The 20,865-nt window shown below is 39.4% G+C and overlaps 1 protein-coding gene across 1 annotated transcript in view; it reads left to right on the top strand.

The window, feature by feature from the left end:
- Positions 1-20,865, top strand: part of LOC109913636 (high-affinity choline transporter 1-like) — a 77,082-nt gene that overhangs the window by 14,302 nt on the left and 41,915 nt on the right. Inside the window, exon 3 of the mRNA XM_020513178.2 lies at positions 6,643-6,798. Within this exon, the coding sequence (XP_020368767.1) occupies positions 6,643-6,798 (156 nt within the window). The remainder of the gene's footprint in view (positions 1-6,642; positions 6,799-20,865) is intronic.

The raw sequence follows: 20,865 nt of genomic DNA, 5'->3' as shown, positions 1-20,865 counted from the left end.
AGCCTTTCCTATTCATGTACCCATCCAGATACCTTTTAAATGTTGAAATTGTACCAGCCTCCACCACTTCCTCTGACAGCTCATTCCATACACACACCATCCTCTGCATGAAAAAGTTGCCCCTTAGATCCCTTTTAAATTTTTCACATCTCACCTTAAACCTATGTCCTTTCTTTTTGAACTCCCCTACCCTGGGAAAAAGACCTTGACTATTCACCCTATCCATGCCCATCATGATTTTATAAATCTCTATAAGGTCACCCTTCAGCCTCCGATGCTCCATGGAAAGCAGTCCTGGCCTATTCAGCCTCTCCTTACAGCTGAAATCCTCTGGTGTCAGCAAATGTTTTTGGCACCCTTTTAAGATTAATAACATCCTCCATATAGCAGGACTGTACACAATATTCTGTAAGTGGCCTCACCAATGTCCTTTACGCCACTACATGACGTCCCAACTCCTATACTCAATGCACTGACCAATAAAGGCAAGCATGCCAAATGCCTTCTTTACCACCCTGTCTACCTGTGCGGTGCCACTGTCAAGGAACTATGTACCTGAACCCCTAGGTCTCTCTGTTTGACAAAACTCCCAGGACCCTACCATTAACTATGTAAGTCCTGCCTTATTCATCTTACCAAATTAAACTCCATCTGCCATTCCTCGACCCAATGGTCCAGTTGATTAAGGTCTCATTGTACTCTGAGATGATTTTCACTGTCCACTACATCACCAATTTTGGTGTCATCTGCCAACTGATTAACCATACCTCCTATATACACATTCAAATCATTTGAGGTTGAAGACTTGCTCACTGAGCCGGTGTGTTTGGTTGCAGACATGTCTCACCCTGCTAGGTAACATCGTCAGTGCGCCTCCAGTGAAGCATTGGTGTTCTGTCCTGTTTGTTATTTATATGCCTTGGTTTGCTGGGGTGGTTGGTGTCACTTCCAGTTTTGTTTTTCAGTGGTTTGTATATCGGTCCAGTTTAAGGTGTTTGTTGGTGGAGTTCCAGTTGGAATGCCAGGCCTCCAGGAATTCCTCGGCATGTCTCTGTTTGGCTTGTGCAATTATGGATATATTGTCCGAGTCAAATTTATGTCCTTCCTTGCGTTTGAATACAGAGCTGCATCAGGACATTATTCAAATGAGCCACAACACACAACACAATGAGCAGCAACCCGGAACTGCACAAAGCACAGCACTTATACTGAGTTTTTAAAAGGAATGGATACCCAAAAAGCACCACCTGCTGTTATCACTGCGACAGACCACAACAAGAAGACTTAACACGGCCAGACACACTAGTCACCCTCGTGTACATCAGAGACATATGAGAGATGACCACAAGACTACTCAGATCCCTAGAAATCAGGGTAGCCCACAAACCAACAACCAGCCTGCAACAGCTACTGACAAACATAAAGTTCTGAGGAAGGGTCACCGGACCCGAAACATTAACTCTGTTTTCTCCTTCACAGATGTTGTCAGACCTGCTGAGCTTTTCCAGCAACTTTGTTTTTGTTCATAAAGCATCCCATTCCCACAACCAATAAAACCAACAAAATACCATGCAAGGACTGTGAGAAACATTACATAAGCCAAACTGGAAGAAAACTGACAATAAGAACACTGATAACATGAACACCAACTAGTCACCAAGAGACACGGCCAATTCTTACTGGTCTCAATACACACGGACAAAGAAGGACACAAATTCGACTGGGACAACACATCCATAATAGCACAAGCCAGAGACATACCAGGGAATTCCTGGAGGCCTGGCATTCCAACCGGAACTCCGTCAACACACTCATTGACATGGATGTGATACACAAACCACTGAAAAACAAAACTCGAAATGATGCCAACCACCCCAGAAAACCGAGGCATATAAATAACAAACGGGACAGAATACCAATACTTCACCGGAAGTGCACTGATGATGTTACCTAGCAGGGTGACGAAACATCTGCAATCAAACACACCGGCTCAGCGAGCAAGTCTACAACCTCATCCACAGCCCCAGCCATGAATCTTCTCAAAAACTTTCAAGTCATTTATATAGATGATGAAAAGCAGTGGATCCAGCACTGATTCTTGTGGCATGCCGCTGGTCACAGGCCTCCAGTTGGAAAAGCAGCCCTCTACCACTACTCTCTGTCTCCTGTTGTCAAGCCAGTTTTGTGAGCAATTGGCTAGCTCTCCCTGGATCCCAGGTAATCTAACCTTACTGCCCAGTCTACTATGTGGAACCTTGTTGAATGCCTTGCTGAAATCCATATAGACAACGCCTATCATTGTGCCTTTATCGATCTTATTTGTTTCCTCTTCAAAAATCTCAATCAAGTTTGTGAGACACAATTTTCCACACACAAAGCCATGCTAACTATGCCTAATCAGTCCTTGCCTTTCCAAATGCGTGTAAATCCTGTCTATCAGAATCCCCTCCAACAATTTATCCACCACTCACATCAGGATCTTAGATATATAGTTGCCTGGCTTTTCCTTACAGCCTTTCTTAAATAATGGCAAATTAGCCAACCTCCAGTCTTCTATTGAAGAATCTAAATGGGTCACATTAGAAAAATAAGGGGTTACACATTTAAAACAGATGAGGAAAAAGGACTAAGGGTTGAGAGTTTTGAAACTCCCTTCCTCAAAAGGCAGAATCTTTAAATATTTTTAAGGCAGAGGCAGATAGGTTCTTGATTACCAAGGGGATGAAAGATCATTGGGGTTTGCAGGAATGTACATTTGATATTAAAATCAGATTAACCATGATCTTACTGAATGATGGAGCAGGCTTGAAGTGCTAAGAGGCCTACTCTTGTTCCTTGTATGTGTGTTCAGTTCTAAATAAAGGAGCTGATGGCCCTTTTTCATACCAAGAGAAGGGAGGACACTATGTTCTTGCTGACCAAACAGATTCAGACTTCACCCCAAGACAGAGGGCTTTCCTACAGTGTAGAGTGACATTGGTGCACACACATAGCTTTTTGGACACTGCATCCAAGTGCAAAGACATACGAAATCCACAAAATGTTCCATTCCTTCAACTTGCAACTCCTCTATGATCATTAGGATTCTGGCAGCAGTTGTATTCACTGTGACTATTTCGTTCACTATGTCAAATCAGTGCACGGCCCTTGGACAATGTAGGCTATTCACTAACTACCTGGCTTATGAATCTGGTGCACATTTGTGAGCATATTTGAGATACATGAGGAGAAAACCAGCAATCTTCTTTCTAGCTGGACGGCCCACGAGTCCATGATTAATTAATGATACTCTGGTACTAATTCCCCTTTCAACACTCCCACACATTACCTTCCCTCTATAGTGAGTCAGCATTAAGTGCACTCGGCCACAATATTGAAACAAAAGGCACTGCTAAACAACAAATCCAACCTGCTTTTATTAAACAAACCAGACATTTTTATTTCATAAAAGCCATCTATTTATTCTTTATGCATTGCCTTAGTACATGGAGGGTTTGAGCTAAAGGAACACGCTGAATAGGTTGCAGCTACTTTCCCTGGAGCGGCGAAGGTTGAGCAAAGACCTTGTAGAGGTTTATAAAACCATGAGGGGCATGGATAGGGTAAATAGACAAGGTCTTTTCCCTAGGCTGGGGGCATCCAAAACTAAAGGACATGGATTTAAGATGAGAGAGGAAAGATTTAAAAGGGACCTGAGGGGCAACCTTTTCATGCAGAGGGCAATGCTAGTATGGAATAAGCTGCCAGACGAAGTGGTAGAGGCGGGTAAAATTACAACATTTGAAAGGTATATGAATAGGAAGGGTTTAGTGGGATATGGGCCAAATACTGGAAAATGGGACTGGATTAATTTACGATATCTGATCAGCATGGACGAGTCGGACTGAAGAGTCTGCTTCCTTGCTGTACATCTCTTTGACTCTATGACTCTATGTTTACTGGGTGTGTTCGCCTGTTCTAGTGTTCCTAGCCATGCTATCCCAATGGCTGCAGGGGTGGTGGGTTGCCAATCACGGGGGTAGCCTGCATGTGACCTTCCCAGACAACCTTGACTAACCCTGAGCGTAGGAGACCCAGCTACACCTTGTCCCATGTTTGCCTTAGCAGCGGCGTATTATGTTAGATGACTGGGAAACAACAACTAGGGCAGTGTGGTAGAACCACTACCATTCCCTAGGTTGGTTCTGTAGCAATTGTTTTAATTTGCTGGAGGATAAAATGCTGAACTGCTCTGACACTGATACCCTCAGACATCATGGTGGCTCTCTATGCATTTATGATAACAAGCTAAGCTGCTTGATAGTCTGAGCTTCCCCTGCAGCATTTCTACACTGAGGGATTTCTGTTAGCTTCCATTGCGACACAGAGGCATTGACCATCAGATACTGCATCATAACTGGCTCAACAAATGCTTGCATGGAGGTTGGCCATCACTATGGATAGGATCTGAGTTCTGTGCAAAACTCTGTGCCAAGTTGGTGCTTGATTCCTCTATGTTCCTTGACTTTACTATACACTCCCTGTTTGAAAGTGTGGAGTATGTAAAATCCAAAAGGTGAATTTGCTAACTCCTACCCACACATCCCTGGCCCAGCGGCACTATTACCAATGACAAGCGTGGCAGTGTGCAGCCTGCTCAGTGGGCAGCTGTTTGCACAATCCCAGTCATAGCCTGACACCATGTGCAGAGATGGGATTACTTCATTTTATTTTGATGATGAGCACCACCATGACTTGAAAATATATCCTCATTCCTTCTTTATGATTAGGTTAAAATCCTGGGGAGCATTCCTTCCTAACAGCTCTGCATATAGACACTACATGGGCTGCAGTGAGTCCAAAGGCAAACCGCCATCATTTCCTCTGGCTCAATGTGATTCCCACATCGCAAGGTCAAATAAAGAAAAGCTTTTTAGTAAAATTGTATCCATTTCGAAACGTTCTTTATTGGTACATAATAAACTGTGCCACAATACCCTTCTAATAATAATTGTTATTTTATTAGCTTGTTGACTAAATATTGTAAAATTAGTCAGCACAAAGCTAGCAATGTGAGTACTCACCTTTTATATTTCATTTGCATTATGGATTACTCCAAGTTCACTCTTTTGTTTCAGCTAGGCAAAAAGCAAAGGTTAGTTGAAGTTTAAACTTCCTTTGCTTTTCACCTTTGGAAGATTGGTCGGGTTAGCTGCCGGCTAACCTACTAATTCACTCCTTTAAGTGTCAAGTTCTGGCATCTAAATTCAACTGGTCATGCTCCAACAGAACAATTCCAATATAACATTGATAATGTTTACTCAAATACAAGGGTGAAAGAACTCAACTAGCTCAAGATGATATTGAAATTGAAAAACAGCCCCAAGACTAATGTTTCAATTAGACTTGATTGGCATTCCCAAAATAGGTATGTTCTGTAAGTTTAATCTTTTGTAATGAAGTTTCAGAAAGAAATATTTTCATATAAATTGTATGATTTATGATAAGTCAGTCAAATATCTTAAAATATGAGGCTTCCTCTCCAACATATTTTATTGACAATGTGTTTATTCATTTGCAGCATTATGACCTTTAGATGCCATAAAACATTTCTGGTATTCGAAGGTTATATTTTAATGACCCTTAGAAAAATGAGACACATAGAAAGGAATGAAGTTACTGAGTAAAACAACAATGCAGTATGTCGTACTTTCATATGAAGCAATTTAATTTTAAGCATGAGTTTCTATGTGAGGTATTTTACCATCACATGACAATTTAAAGCCTCATATACCAAATTTCAACTTAAATCTTTTCTAATTGAAATGGACATTGGATAATATTTGTTTTAAAAGTCCTTCCTCACCTTCTACCCAAAACATTCCAAACTCAAAGGGAAATCGTTCCTGTTTTATGTAGGGAATTTCAGCTAATCAGTCCTGAAAGAGCCATAGAACATCATTTTATTTTTCAATATGGCTGTGGCATCACATCATAAAATTCTTAGGAGCAGGAACAGAAATAGTCCATTCAGCCCAGCTAATCTGATCTACCATTCAACACAACAATGAGCTTAAGTCAAAGTTTCTGCCGACTCCTTTTAACTCTCCTGTTTATCAAATTCTGTCCAATTTTGCTATGAATATATTCAATGACCTAATCCACACTTTTCTCTGTGGAAGATAATTTCAAAGACTAATGACCTTCTCAAAAGAAATTCCTCCTCATCAATCACCAAACGGGAGACTCTTTATTTTTTAGATTCTGCCCCATAGTTCCACAATTTCTCATGACGGAAAATATCTTCTCAGTATCTACCCTGATGAGCCCATTCAGAAACTTAAGTTTCTATAAGATCACCTCACATTGTCCCAACTTATACTCCACCTGCTGGCTTTTTGCAAATTCATTGAACTTATCTATAATCCATTTGCAGAATTTTTGTATTCTCCCACAATTTATTTTCCTAATTTGCTTTCCTCAGGTTATATCCAAGTGTTAGCAGCATTACCAGTAGTGTCATATCATAGATAACACAATAATTTGTTTATTTCATAACAGTTTGCATCACAAATATTTTTACAATATAGTACTGCCAGTAATTACCATTACAAATGAAGGAATTGTATGTAACAAACTGGTCCTTTAATAACATTTTTACAGGCGGTTTGTTTTTCGCTAAAACAATGCGTTCAAGAAGGTATGTGACTATGTTGGACCCCTTTCAGGAAAACTATGGTGGAGGGATCGGTAGCCTGATGTTTATCCCTGCAGTTATGGGAGAGCTGTTTTGGTCTGCATCTGTTCTAACTGCTCTTGGTGAGAAAATATGGTATTAATTCTAAAACTTTTCTTAATTATATCCTGTAAATAATGAAGAAATAGTTCTAAAGAAAGCTCCTGGTTTAGTTTTGAAGTAGACAGCAAAATACTGTGGTGAGATTCTACTCTCACACAAATTGGGACTTGAATTCAGCTGCAACATCTACAATATAATTATCGTAGTGTGAAAAATCAATGGCTAAAAGTTCTGCAACACCAAAACTGGACACTGATTTATTTCCCTCATCCTCTCATCAGTACTCCTAGCAAGCACAACTCACTCAAACAGTCTCAAAAGTTCACAGCTTGTATGACTCCTTCGCAGACATGTGATTAAGAGTAGATTGGATAGATGTGTTCAAATTTGTGAATGATTTTTGATAAGAAGCAACTACTTCCAATGTTAGAAACCTCAAGACGGGTTTGAGGTGATTCAGAAGAATCAGAGGTGACATGAGGAGGCCTTTCTTGCACAGTTGCTTAGAGCTGGGATGGGCTTCCAAAAAGGGTGGTGGATGCTGAATCAATAACAAAAATCGAAAGAGAATTGATTAAATATCTGAAGGGAAATCAAACAAAATGGAAGGCTATGGGGAATAAAGAAGGGAACTAGGATTACTGGATAGTTCTGCCAAAGAGATAGCGTAGGCCTGGTGGACAAAGTATCACCCATTTGAAAGATAGCACCTCTGACAGAGGTGGCACACAGCACAACAGTGGAATCACATATTGTAAGTGAATCAAGTTATATATGCTTCACTCCTGTAGAGGGGTTTGAATTTTCTACTTTCGGACTGAAAAGGTGAGAGTGCTACCAACTGATTCTTGCACAGCAGAATGAACCAAGTTGCTACTGCACGAACCTTTCACCATCACTTTTACAATCAACAGGCATGGAGCACAATAATTCCATCAATTCTAACAGCAAATTTTTAAAAATATATAAATGAGGTGAATGGAAAGCTATGGTTGAAAAGAATTGAGGGGATGAGATAATTCATGAAATAATAAATAGATGCCAATAAACTTGTAATTTTTTATTTTATGAGAGAAAACAAAGACTGTGGAATCAAAATGTTAAGATTCTACAAAAATTAGGTAGTGTAGAAAAATTATGACATTTGAACTTCATGGATGTTATGTTTAAAGCTTAGAAAAAGAGAGAATGAAAACTCATAAAAAAGGAAAGAGGTCTTTGAATTTAACAGCAGAACAAATTTGAGTGGGGTCAGTACCACCTCACAAAGTAAAGTCTCCATAGTGACAAGCAACTGATGCTTTAATCTGAGGGTCACCATGCCTCAGGAGAGGGGAGAGGTTGAGAATAAGGGACCTTCATGGCTAGCTTAACTAGTACAAGAATTGAACCCTTGTCATTCTACATTGCAAACCAACTGATCAGTTAACTGAACTAACTGACCCATGACCACCAGTATTTACTACCAGTACTTCACTTCCAGTAAACAATAAAATGGTGGAAGGTGTCATCAGCATTGCTTTCAAGTGAAGTTGACTCAGCATTAACTTGGTCATGGATGCTCAATTTGGATTCCGCCTGGGGCACTTGGCTCATGACCTCAGAACAACTTTTATTAAAACACAGAACTGAACTGCAGAGATATTGTGATAATGATTGTTCTTGATATTGAGGCCGCTATCAACAACGTGGCATCAAGGAGCCCTTGAAAATGGAAAACAATGGGAATTTGGGGAAATCTCTTCATTGGTTGGTCATACCTAGCACTAACAAAGGTGGGTGCGGTTGTTGGTAGACTAACATCTAAGCCAAAGGGCGCCTCTACAGGAATTCCTCCGGATAGTGTCCTGGGTCTGATTATGTCATTAATGACCTTCCCTTTATCATAAGGTCAGAAGTGGAGGTGTTCACCAATGTAAAATCATCAGGGACCTGTGTTCAGCAACGTTTGTGACTCCTCAGGTACTGAAGCAGTCCATGTCCCAGTGCAGCAAGGCCTAGATAATATTCAGTCTTTGGCTGATAAATTACAAGGATAATTTGTGTTCCACAAGTGCCAGGCAACGACGATTTCTAATGAGAGGGAATCTAACACTGCCCCCTTGACATTCAATTGCCCTGCCATCACTGAATGAGTCCCATCAATATTCATATATAAGTACATAGCTGCAAGGGAAGATCAGAGGCTCGAGGTTCTTCAACCATACACATTGCCTGTTCACCATCTACAAGTCACATGACAGGAGCAAGCTGGAGTACTTTCTATTTGCCCAAACGGAGAACAGCTCCAACAACACTTTCACAAAGCTTCACATCCAGTACAAAATAGAACATTTGCTGGGCACCCCATGCACATCTTAAAAATCACTCCATCAACGCCAATCATAGTGGCAGCAGATTGTACAATCTACAACTACTGCAACTACTCACTGAAGTCTTTTCGACAGCATCTTCCAAAGCTGCAACTTCCAGCACCTAGAAGGACAAAGGCAGCAGATGCATGGGAATACCACCACCTTCAAGTTTTCTCCAAGCCACTCATTATTCTGAATTGGAACTATATCACTGCTCCTTCATTGTCAATGGGTCAAAATCCCTCAGCAGGAAAATTGCTCCCTGAACATTCCATACAGGTAGGTCCTCCAGCTGAGTGATCTTCTCCACTCATCCTGTTTTCCACTGCAGGCCTCTGCTTATTCTCTAAGTCATGCTGCATTCCATGTGAAATGCTTACTATTGCATATAGCAACTGGGAGCAGATAGTTTATGTAGAAGACACAAAGTCAGCAGAAGTTCCTTTAAAATCTGCTTCATCACTTACTTTATGTCTTTATTACTTAAGTAACTGTAGAAAGCACCAAACTCTTGTAGAATCATAGCAAAAGCAAGACAAAATCAACTGGCAACTAATCTGCACTAGTCAGCTGTCCTTTTAAATAGTGTACGTTACGGAGTACAGAAGTGGGCAGAGGCCTGGGCGTGTGGGATGGTCTTCTCCATTTCTGAACAAATGTTGAGTGTGTGAGGTTGAGAGGGATATTGAACTCCAAACTACGTGTTGATGTCAAGCCACTGATGATGTCATGATCTGACTACTTTGCAGACATTCAGTGGACATTTACTCCACATGTACTAACTGCCTCATCAACACGGTATTTGGCACATTTTAACTCACAAGTGTGCATGCACATTTCGGATGCTTTGTTGGAGTTTTAAATGTGCTTGTAACTATGAGAAATCATCTCTAATCATGTCAATTTCTCATTTCTTGATGAACTGAAGTGCCTGGATAACTTCCCTGTAGTAAATAGAGACCATAATGGCAATTTGGTCATTACACTGCAAGATGAAATTATATTATATAAACTGAAGGAAAATGGCAAACACATTTCCTGACACAATTTTTGAATTTAATGATTATAAATAATAAAGAATCAAGACATAATGTTTAGAAAACAGACAATCAGATGGAATTGTTTAGCTTGATGTTTATAATTGTGGTAGAATCAGAAATATTGAGGAAGATTCTTCACCAAACGTAATAGATATAAGAAAAGTAAAATTTGCATTTATATGGAGACTTCCGTGGCTTCAGGCTTTCCAAAAGTGCTTTATAAATGAGTGAAGTATTTTGAAGTGTTGTAATGTAGAAAATGACAGTTTTCTCCTATGGACAAGTGGAAATTATACATAACCAGAAGAAATATGATGGAAGAGGAATAAAAAGGGAAATTCACTTGAGATGTCCATGAGATTCAAGAGAATGAGAAAGGTTGGATCAAAAATTGGTCCTGGAGCAGAAAGCAAAGAATAATGATTAATTGGTGATTCTTGACTGGAAGACTGCTTCCTGTGTCGTTCCACAAGTTTCAGTACTAGATCCATTGTTTATTGTGGTATATGTAAAAATGATTTAGACATCTATGTAGGAGACCTGATGAAGAAATTTTCAGATGGTAGAGTTGATTGTGTAGGAAAAGCAGTGGACTGGTCAAGTAAGCAAAAATGTGGCAAATGGAGTTCAGTCTGTACAAATGTGAGGTAATGCTTTTGAGAAGGGAAAAATAGGCTATGGTTTACATAATAAGTGGTGGAAAAATTATAAAGGATCATTATTAAGCAAAGCAATATAGATAATGAGGGCGCAGGAGACCAGGAGTCCTGAAGGCATATTGAAAGTGCAGGGGGTTACTGAAAAGAAAGGAAAATGAAGAGGGAGCATGAAAAAAAACTGGTGGTTAAAATAAATGAAAATCCAAATTTACTGTATAAGTACGTTACAGTTCATAAGTAGAGTATAAGTAAGAAATTAACCAGAGAAAGAATAGGGCCTATTAGGACCCAAGTGGCAAACTGTGGGTGGATCCGGAAGATATAGGTGAGGTTTTAAAACAGTACTTTACACTTCTATTCACAATAGAGAAGAGTGATGTAGGTAGTTAAGCCTGGGAAGAGAAATGTGATATATTTGAACAAATTTATAATTGGGAGGGATGGGATGTAATGGGCATAAAATTGGATATGCCACTAGATCAATTTGAATTGTATCCCAAGCTGCTCTGGAAGGTAAGAGAAGAGATTTCAGGGGACCAGATGTTAATTTTCAAATCTTCACTCAATACAGGAGAGAGTGTCTGAAGATTAGAGGACAGCTAACATGGTAACAATATTCAAGACGGGTGGAAGAGATAAACTAGGGAACAATAGGCTAGTAAGCTAACATCATTAGGGGTAGAGAAACTATGGGAAAAAATTCTGAGGAACAGAATTCATCTCCATTTGGACAGGTAAGGACTGATCAAGGATTGTCAGTGCAGCTTGGTCAGGAGGAGGTTATGTCTAATAGGTTGATTGAGCTTTTCAAGGAGGTGACTAGATGTGTGGCTAAGGATTGTAAATGGAGTCTACATGGACTTCAGTGTGGCATTTGACAAGGTGTCACGTGGGGAAACTGGTCAAGAAGGTAAGAGACCATGGGATCTAGAGCATCTTGGCAAATTGGATCCAAAATTGACTTGGTGATAAAAGGTGATGATCAAAGATTGTTTTTGTGATTGGAAGCCTATGTGCATTGATATATATTACAGAGTTTGGTGCTGAGTCCCTTGTTGTTTGTAGTGTATATTAATGATCTGAACATGAATGTAGGAGACTAAATTAGTAAATTTGCAGGTGACATGAAAATTGATGGTGTGATAAATAGTGAGGAGGACAGATTCAGACTCCATGATAGCAGAGATGAGTAGGGCAGAGCAATGGCAAACAGTGATTCATTTTGGGAGGACTAACAAGGCAAGAGATTACATAATGAATAGTAGAACCCTAGAAAATATAAAGGATCACAGGGACTTTAGTGTGCATGTCCACAGATCTTTGAATACAACATGATAGGTAGATAAGGTGGATAAGAAGGCATATGGGATATTTGCCTTCATTAGTCAAGGCATTGTATGCAAGAGTGGGATGTTATGTTGAAACTATATATAACATTAGCATACAGTTCTGATCACAATGCTATGGGAAGGATCTCATTGTACTTGCAAGGGTACAGAAGAGATTCACCAGGATGTTGCACAAGTTGGAGTATTTCAGCTATGAAAAGATACAAGATGGGCTAGGATTGTTTTTCTTCATGCAGAGAAGGCTGAAGGGGGAGCTGACTGAGGTGTACACATTATGATGGGCAGAGATAGGAAGAATTTTTTTTCCCTTTCACAGAAGAATCAATAACTAAGGGGCATAGATTTAAGAAAAAGGCCAGGAGGTTTTACAGGAAAATTCGAGAGTTTTTTTTTAAATCCAGAGGATGGTGGGAATTTGGAACTTGCTGCCAGTAAGAGTGGAGATGGGAACCATCACAACATTTAATGAGTATTTAGATGTAACTTCACCTCATCTATACATTGTAGCATTCAAAGCTACAGGCTAAGTGCTGGAAAGTTGGACGAGAGTACCTAGATGCTCAATGAATAGCACAGACACAATGGGCTGAAGAGCCTCTTTTGTTGCTGTAAAACTCTAATTCTATGACCTTAGGGACCTTGGAATACATGTGAATGGGACCCTGAAGTTGGCTGGTCAGGTAGTGAAAATGGTTAGGAAAGGATATGAGATATTTGCCTTCTTTGAGGTTGAGTCTTAAAATGTAGGAGATGAGAAGTTAGATTTGATTATAAAACACTAATTAGGTTACAGTTAGATTACTGAAAACAGTTCCAGTCACTGCATTACAGCAAGGATACGACCCATTGTGAGGGATTGCAGAGGAGGTTTGAGTACATTGCACAGAAACGTGAATTTTAAGCAATGAGGAAAAAGTGGGAAGGCTGGGATTGTTTACTTTATAAGACAGGAGTTGGAAGAGACAATTAATCGAGGTATATCAAACTGACTGACCTAGTAGAGTGGAAAGGAAGGATCTATTTCCCTTAGCATAGGATATAGATTCTAAAATAACTGGTGGAAGGATTATTAAACAGCTAAGGAGACATTTTTTTATCAACAAAAGGGTCGTGCAGGCCTAGAGGTCCCTTGAAAGGTTGGTGAAGGCAGAAAATGTCATCATGTTTAATACTTGAGAATGCACTTGATGTGTTGTTACCTACAACTAAGTTGCTAGAAAGTAAGATCAGGTTGGATTGATATTTTTCAGCTGTGACAGACTTAATAAACAAAATGATTTGCTGCTCTACTAGAAACATCGACAATTTTATGCTTCTATGATAAGAATCTTCTGTTGTAAGAAAACAGAAAATAATACCATGTGGAACATGAAAATAAAAATTGAAGTTTTTCATTGAAGCCCTTTTATAATTCTGATATATTGCAGTGGGTTTACAATTGTTAAACATAGATTAAATTAGCTGATTATTAATTCAGATTATTTGTCTGAAATGCCAGCTACAATAGACAAAACTTAAAAAAAACATAATGCCAGCTTTTGAACCACAGCACAATACCAAATCAATGTAAAGGTGTAAGAATTAGAACCACCAGGAATAGCTACAATGGTATCAGTTAATGAAAGAAAATAAGAGCAGGTAATTGGAGCAACAAAGAATATCAGTAAGGATTATTTGATGGCCATTTATATTGATAGTTATCCAGGGAGCTAATTGCCTTACACAGTGTAATTTGGAGCAACATATTGTATCACACATAATTATAAAGGAGTGGTCAGAAAAGTTTATTGCTCAGAGAGTAGATAGAATGTGAAAAAAAAAATTAAAGCAAGTTAATTAAATTTCACAGCTTCACAAGAATGTGGAGAGGTTGACTGAAAGGTTACTTTTTCATATTGGATGTGAAAGGAGTGGGCATTAGTAACAGCCTGATCAGCAGGAGGAAAGGAAAGCTATTCCTAATGGTACATATTCAGGTTGCCAAGAACAAAGATTTCATTAAATGTAAAGTTAATTATTCACGAGAAAGATGCAATAAGAAAGGTCATTTGGCTCATCTTTGTTCATTCATCCAGTAAAACCTATCAGGCCCATCAAATGATCCACTTGTTTCTTAAATGTTTCCTGGATGCTTGCTTCCACAGTCCTGCCCAGAATTCCACCTGTTGATCAGGGCCTTTGTGTGAAGAACTTCAAGACATTAGTACTATCTTTTTCTTTCCAAGTGTGAATGTATGCTCTTATCTGTTACTGATATGGTTTAATTTGAAGTTGTGTTCCAATTTCATCTACATTGTACGAAAGTACATAACATAAGGCCATCCCTATCTTATTCTATTCGTGGATGAATACTCAAATTTTCCTCAAAAAATCTAAGCATGTGAAGAATTCATTGAAGAAGACAGTGCAGCTAAAGTGGCTACAGGCATGAGGATAGTAGGTTTCAAAAATAGCATATAAAAGCTCGAAAGTATGATAAGACATTCTTATACATTGATTCCGACTCAGCTGGAGTATTGTGTCTAATTCTGAACTTTGCATTTTTGGAATTATGAGATGGCTTATGAGGCGGTGCAGCAGAGATTTATGAGAATGTTCCAGGGATGACAGGCTTACATTGAGGATAGATTAAAGAAGCTAGGCTTATGGAAGAGAAAGTTGAGAGAGAATACATTAGTGCGTCTAACAACATGAAGAATCTAGACAGGTTAAAGAGAAACAAACTGGTCCTAAATGATTGGCAAAATAACTAATATCAACATGAAGAAATACAATTTTAAACAGAAAATGGTTAAGATTTTGATTGCACAACATGTGAGCGTGTGGAGGCAGATTCAAAAGGGCTCAGAGTTGAATTTTACCTTTTTTTTGACAAAGTGACATTCATGTAGCCAGTCCGCCATGGCTCATGTTGACTTTCTCACGCAACTTTTCATTCTTATTTCCATTTACTTATTTTCATTTATTTTGGCCACTACAGTGTGATTTTCATGGAATTGTGTGGTAGAAGAGGCTGAAATACTTGTTTAGGCCAATGTTCATGAGGCTGGTATAATATTTAAACTGGAGTTCCACATCACATTAGATACTAGCTTTCACAATCTCTGAGGTTTGAGTATTACAGTTAAGAAAATGGCCGAGAATGGCAAGTTAGCTCCTGGCTTTGTGGACATGGACTGTGAGATTCTGGTGAATGGAACAGTGGAGAGGAAGGCCATTCTTTTTCCAGCTGACCAGCAAAAGAAGGCTGAAGCCACCAATCTCAGGCAGCCCGGTCTAAAATAAAGACTTGGGTCAGTGCAGTGTCTCAGGTTAAAGGAGATGCCTAGCAGTGCAGGAAGAAAGTCAATTTATCTTCTGTGCTTCGAGGCTAAGTGTCATCATTTTCTCTCCAATATCTCACTCTCACAGGGTCACCACTTGCTTGAATTCTGCCATTGCACTCTTACCAAGGATTATATTCTGCATGAAATAGTGAGTTGTAGTCTGTCCATTCAACAGCTGTCACCTACCTCAAGCTCCCAAACTACCAACCCTTTCTGGTTTCTGAACCTCCTATTCACCTTCGGAGGGACACTTCATCATCTTTCCTGCTCCCACATTACCACTATCAGTTCTCCCACCCACTTCCATCATAGTCAATCTATTCCTACTTGTCTTATTGCTGATGTGATGCAGTAAGATATATTGCTGATTTGCAACTGTCACACTTGGATCCTTATTTTAGCGCCATATAAATGAGAAATAAGCCACAAAATATTGAAGAGTTTGGTGAACTTTATTGCAACTCCTGGTATTTGCCTACGTACACTACAGTCACACACTTTTGCTCATCTTGGCTCAAACTAGGCAATTCAGTTGTACAGTAGCACACTTCCCTCAGCAGGTCATGCAACATGTGAACAGAGACAAGTAAGATGGAAACTGAGACATTTTATGTGCCATGACCAGTGTTGACACCATGACCATACCCCTCAAAGGAATATCACATACCTGCTGCAAGACATCACATATTATCTCCCTCTTTTCAAAGAAAAGAAATCCCAAACACGTGCACATCATTGGACATAGGGATGTGATTTGATTTTGATTTGGTTTGGATTTGATTTCTTATTGTCATATGTACCTAGGTACAGTGAAAAGTTTTATTTTGTGGTACAGGCAGATCATACCATCAAAAGTGCATTAGTGTAATAGAACAAAGTGAGGAATACAATGTTATGACAGCAGAGAAAGTACACAAAGAGCAAAATCAATTTTAAATTTAAAATTTCCTTTTAGAAATCTAATAACAGCAGGGAAGAAGCTGTCCTTGAATCTGTTGGTACGTGTGTTTAGCTTTTGTATCTTCTGCCCGATGGAAGAGGTTGGAAGAGATTATAGCTGGGGTGGAAAGAGTCTTTGATGTTGGCTGTCTTTCTAAGGCAGCAAGAAGTGTAGATGGAGTCAATGGATGGAAGGTTGAAAACAAAAACAAAGTTGCTGGAAAAGCTCAGCTGGTCTGGCAGCATCTGTGAAGGAAAAAACAGAGTTAACGTTTTGGGTCTGGTGACCCTTCCTCAGAATGGAAGATTGGCTTGCATGATGGTCTGGCTTGTTTCTTATAGTCCTGGGCAGAGCAGTTGCCATACCAAGCTGTGATGCATCTGGATAGAATGTTTTCTGTGGTGCATCTATAAAAATTGGTAAGATTCTTTACAGACATGCAGAATTTCCTTATCCTCCTGACGAAGTAGAAGTATTGTACTTTCCTGACCATTGCATCAACATGGGTGGACCAGCTGTCAATTCATAACTGTACTGATATCAGAAAACTGAATTAACAGGATTAATAATTTTAGATTTTGATTGATCATTTTGGCAGTTTGACAACTCTCCCTGAATTTGTTTGCATACACATTTGGAGAGGTACGGGTTATTCTTGGTTGTTCATGGCTGACAACTTGGTGATCTTGCTATGATTGCTGCCACTCAGCATCAGCACATCATCTTCAGAGCTTTATTCCTCATACTCTGTTGGTAAGTCATACATTAGCCTGAACTGATTGCTGTTCTTTCACAGTGTAGCACCATGCTTCGTACTGACTTCATACAACTTGAGCTGTTTGTGGATCTTATAAACCTTTGCAGGTAGCCAGGTATTTGTGATTGGATATCTGACGCTCACTCTCTGCCAGCTACATAATTGAGGTAGTTCTCTACCTGCTCACAGGTGGTGTCACTCTTTCATTCTCCTCTGTCTTTGAAGAGGACGCTGTTTCATTCTCAGCACTGTGGGTGTAATCTGAATCTCATGACTAGTTCTAATGCAGAGACCTATGCACATTGGTAGTCATGCCATTGCTGAATTATTGATATCTGCCAAGTGTAAGGCTTCAGGAATCTAGTCAGAACAGAGGAAGCGTCATCGGACCCAATATGTTAACTCCAATTTTTTTCTTCACAGATGCTGCCAGACCTGCTGAGCTTTGCCAGCAATTTCTGTTATGTTAAGGAAACCAGTGGTTGATTCCACAACAGCTCTGGTGGAAAAAATAGTCATCATTGCATCTCTGTTCTGTGTCTCACAAAGTTTTCATCAGACATGTTTGGAGGGAGTATCCCTTGCCCACAAGCAACAAATTAAGGCCCAGGGATGTTGGAAGGTGGCAGGTACCTGTGAACTTTCTATTATGTATGTGTCATGGCAGCTCCCAGAGTATCTGACACAAGCCTCTAAAATCTGGTCACAGATTGATGGAGTGAAAACCTTTTCTGTTGACTAACTCTGCAAGCCAATGATAGGTAATTCCTGAAGGAATGTCCGTGTAACTTGTAACGCACTACAACCAGAGGAAACCAGTGATGGAGGAGGCAGTTAGTGCAAACTATGTAATCGTCATAATAACAGAAAATACTGGAGAAACACTGCATTGTCTGGCAGCATCTGTGGGGAGAGAAATAGTTAACATTTCAATTCCGATGTGACTCCTCAGAAGTGAATGATGATTTTTGTGCAGCTGACAAAGGAGGAATTGGGAGTGGAGCAACTGGCAAGTGCTCAGAGAAAAAGACAAAGGGTATTTATTGTGTCTTTATTGTGGTAATAATTGTGGTAAAGGATTGAGATATGTAAAATAGGTCTAAATGATAGGTTATGAAAGCTCTGGAAGATGACTGCACCTTTACACATTAGAACTCTCCACTATGGAAGAAGTTCAGAGCACATAGACATGAAGATGGTAGTCATTTTTCTAATTTAATTTTATGTCAGAGACTTCGACTATATTTCACAGTATTTAACATTAATGCATTATAATGTGTTACTTTGAAGTCTAAGCCTGAAGAATGTATTTGGCTTTGCCTTCGTCAGGACTAGTCTGTCTCAAACACAAACCCGTAAAGTGGCATTGAACCACATGATGAAGAAAGGCATTGAATTTACTACCTGGAAAATTGTGGCAGCAGTGGAGACCAAAAAGCAGACCCGAGATTGCCTGGAGAAGAGAAAAATTCAAAAACTCTTTTGTTTACCCCCCGACCAAAAAATTGTTACATCTTTAAGACCAGCCAGCATCCAGGGAAAATAAACACAGGGGAACAGCATATGTGGAGGAAACGTCCCTGAAAAGAAAATCCTCCAGTGAAACCACCAGAAAAAAGCTGGAAAGTCAAAGAAGCTTTTTTTAAAACTCAGTAACAGAAGAAAAAAGAAAAAAAAAAGCAGTGAGAGCAGGAAATGCCCACTAGCAGTTCCAAAGAGAAAACTGAATCTGAGCCAATTGTCAGGCAGGATTCATCCCTTGACTGAAGGGACAGGGACTAGATTTTCAGGTGAAATCAAAACTTTGAGGAGCACAGCTTACTTCTAAAAATGAATTCACAAAATTGTGAACTATTGATTTGAATTTTTTTAAATTTAACAGCAAATTAAGAATATTTCAAGTACATGTTTAAAGAAAATGGATTGAAAAATAATAAAAAAAATAAATAAAAATCCTTCTTGTAATTTGGAATATCACAGCCCCTCATCACTAAGATTAGTGAAATTTTGATTATTTTGACAATTTGGATGACACATTCAAGCTTTATTCAACAACTAAGCTGTTTTATTGCTTGTACTCATGAAAGTATGAAAAATTGGTAAAGAAAAAATGCATTAATCTAATCATGTGATGTCAAACGTGCTGTGAAATACCTTAGACACAGAAAAACATTGGAATGAATGAAATTGAGGCGGACCATTTTGATATGGTCAAAAAAATCATTGAAAATTAATGAATGAAACCATTTTGAAAAGTTCCTATCCACAGATGTTTGGGCATCCTTCAGTCATCTTAGAAAAGGAATATCTTCAATTCAACTCCATGAAGAAGTCTTTGGGAAAAGCAAACTGAACTTCACATTAAAAATCATATTTAAAACAGCAGAAACATTGACTGTTTTCAGTTTTGATATGACAGCAACAACCTTTATAACAAAACCTAACATTAATTAAAGAATACAACAGAGCAACAATGAGCGTACTATAAGGAGCTCAAAATTCTAACAATATTCTTGAACTACTGCAGCCTATGTGCTGTAGGTAGACCCACAATGCTTTTGAGGGGATCGGATTCCAGGAACTTTGACCAAGCAATACTGAACAATATATTTCCAAGATGGTGAGTGGCTTGGAGGTGAACTTGCTGTTGATGTGGCACAACGTACCGGCTGTTCTGTCCGTCCAGATGGTAGAGGTCATGGATTTGGAAGCTGCTGCCTAAGGAGACTAGGGAACGTTGATGATCACAATCCCATCACAACTCTTGCCTATGCCTTACAAATGGCGGACAGGCTCTGGGACGTCAGGTGATGAGCTACTTGCTACAGTGTTACTAGCCTCTGACCTGTTCTTGTAGCCATTGTATTTATATGGCTAGTGCAGTAAAAATCTGGTCAATGGTAACAATCAGGGATATTGATACTGGGGGAATTCAGTGATAGCATGCAACTGAATGTTAAGAGTAATGTTACATTTTCTGTTGTTGGAAATGATAATTGCCTGGCATTTATGTGGCATGAATGCAGTTTGCCACTTGTCAGACCAAAACTTCACGTTGTGCATATCCTGCTGCATTTGGACACAGTCTGCTTCTGTATCTGGAGTTTTGAATGGTGCTGAACATTGTATATCCCCACTTCTGGCCTTATGATGGAGGGAAGATCATTGGTGAAGCAGCTGAAGATGATTGGGCTCAGAGCACTATACTGAGGAAAAACAGCTAACCTCAACCACATTAGCAAGCACAACCACTGTGCTAGAAATACTCCAAACAGCAGAGAGTTTTCCCCTGATTCCCAATGACTCCAGTTTTGCGAGGGCTCCTTGATGCCACATTCTGTCAAATGTAGCCTCATGGTGAAAGGCAGTCATTCTCAGCTCAACTCTGGAATTCAACTCTTTTGCCCATGTATATGCCAAGGTTATGATGAGGTCAGGAACTGAGTGGCCTTGGCAGAACCCAAACTGAATGTCATTTGGCAGGTTATTGCTAAACAAGTATTGCTTCAGGAAGGTCAGAGAGGCAAGTATAAAATGTACAGCTATCTAAGGAACTCCTTTGAATATGTATATAACATTTAGTCAATGTTTATGCCAAGGGGTGGGTACATTTTGGACGAGATGTTATGCAAAATTAGGACCCTAATATTAGTGACTTTGCA

The sequence above is a fragment of the Rhincodon typus genome, chromosome 6, assembly GCF_021869965.1.
Source record: "Rhincodon typus isolate 14 chromosome 6, sRhiTyp1.1, whole genome shotgun sequence".
In the NCBI taxonomy this organism is placed as follows: Eukaryota; Metazoa; Chordata; class Chondrichthyes; order Orectolobiformes; family Rhincodontidae; genus Rhincodon; species Rhincodon typus.
Note: the sequence above shows the minus strand (reverse complement) of the source record. Positions and strands in the feature narration are given on the sequence as shown.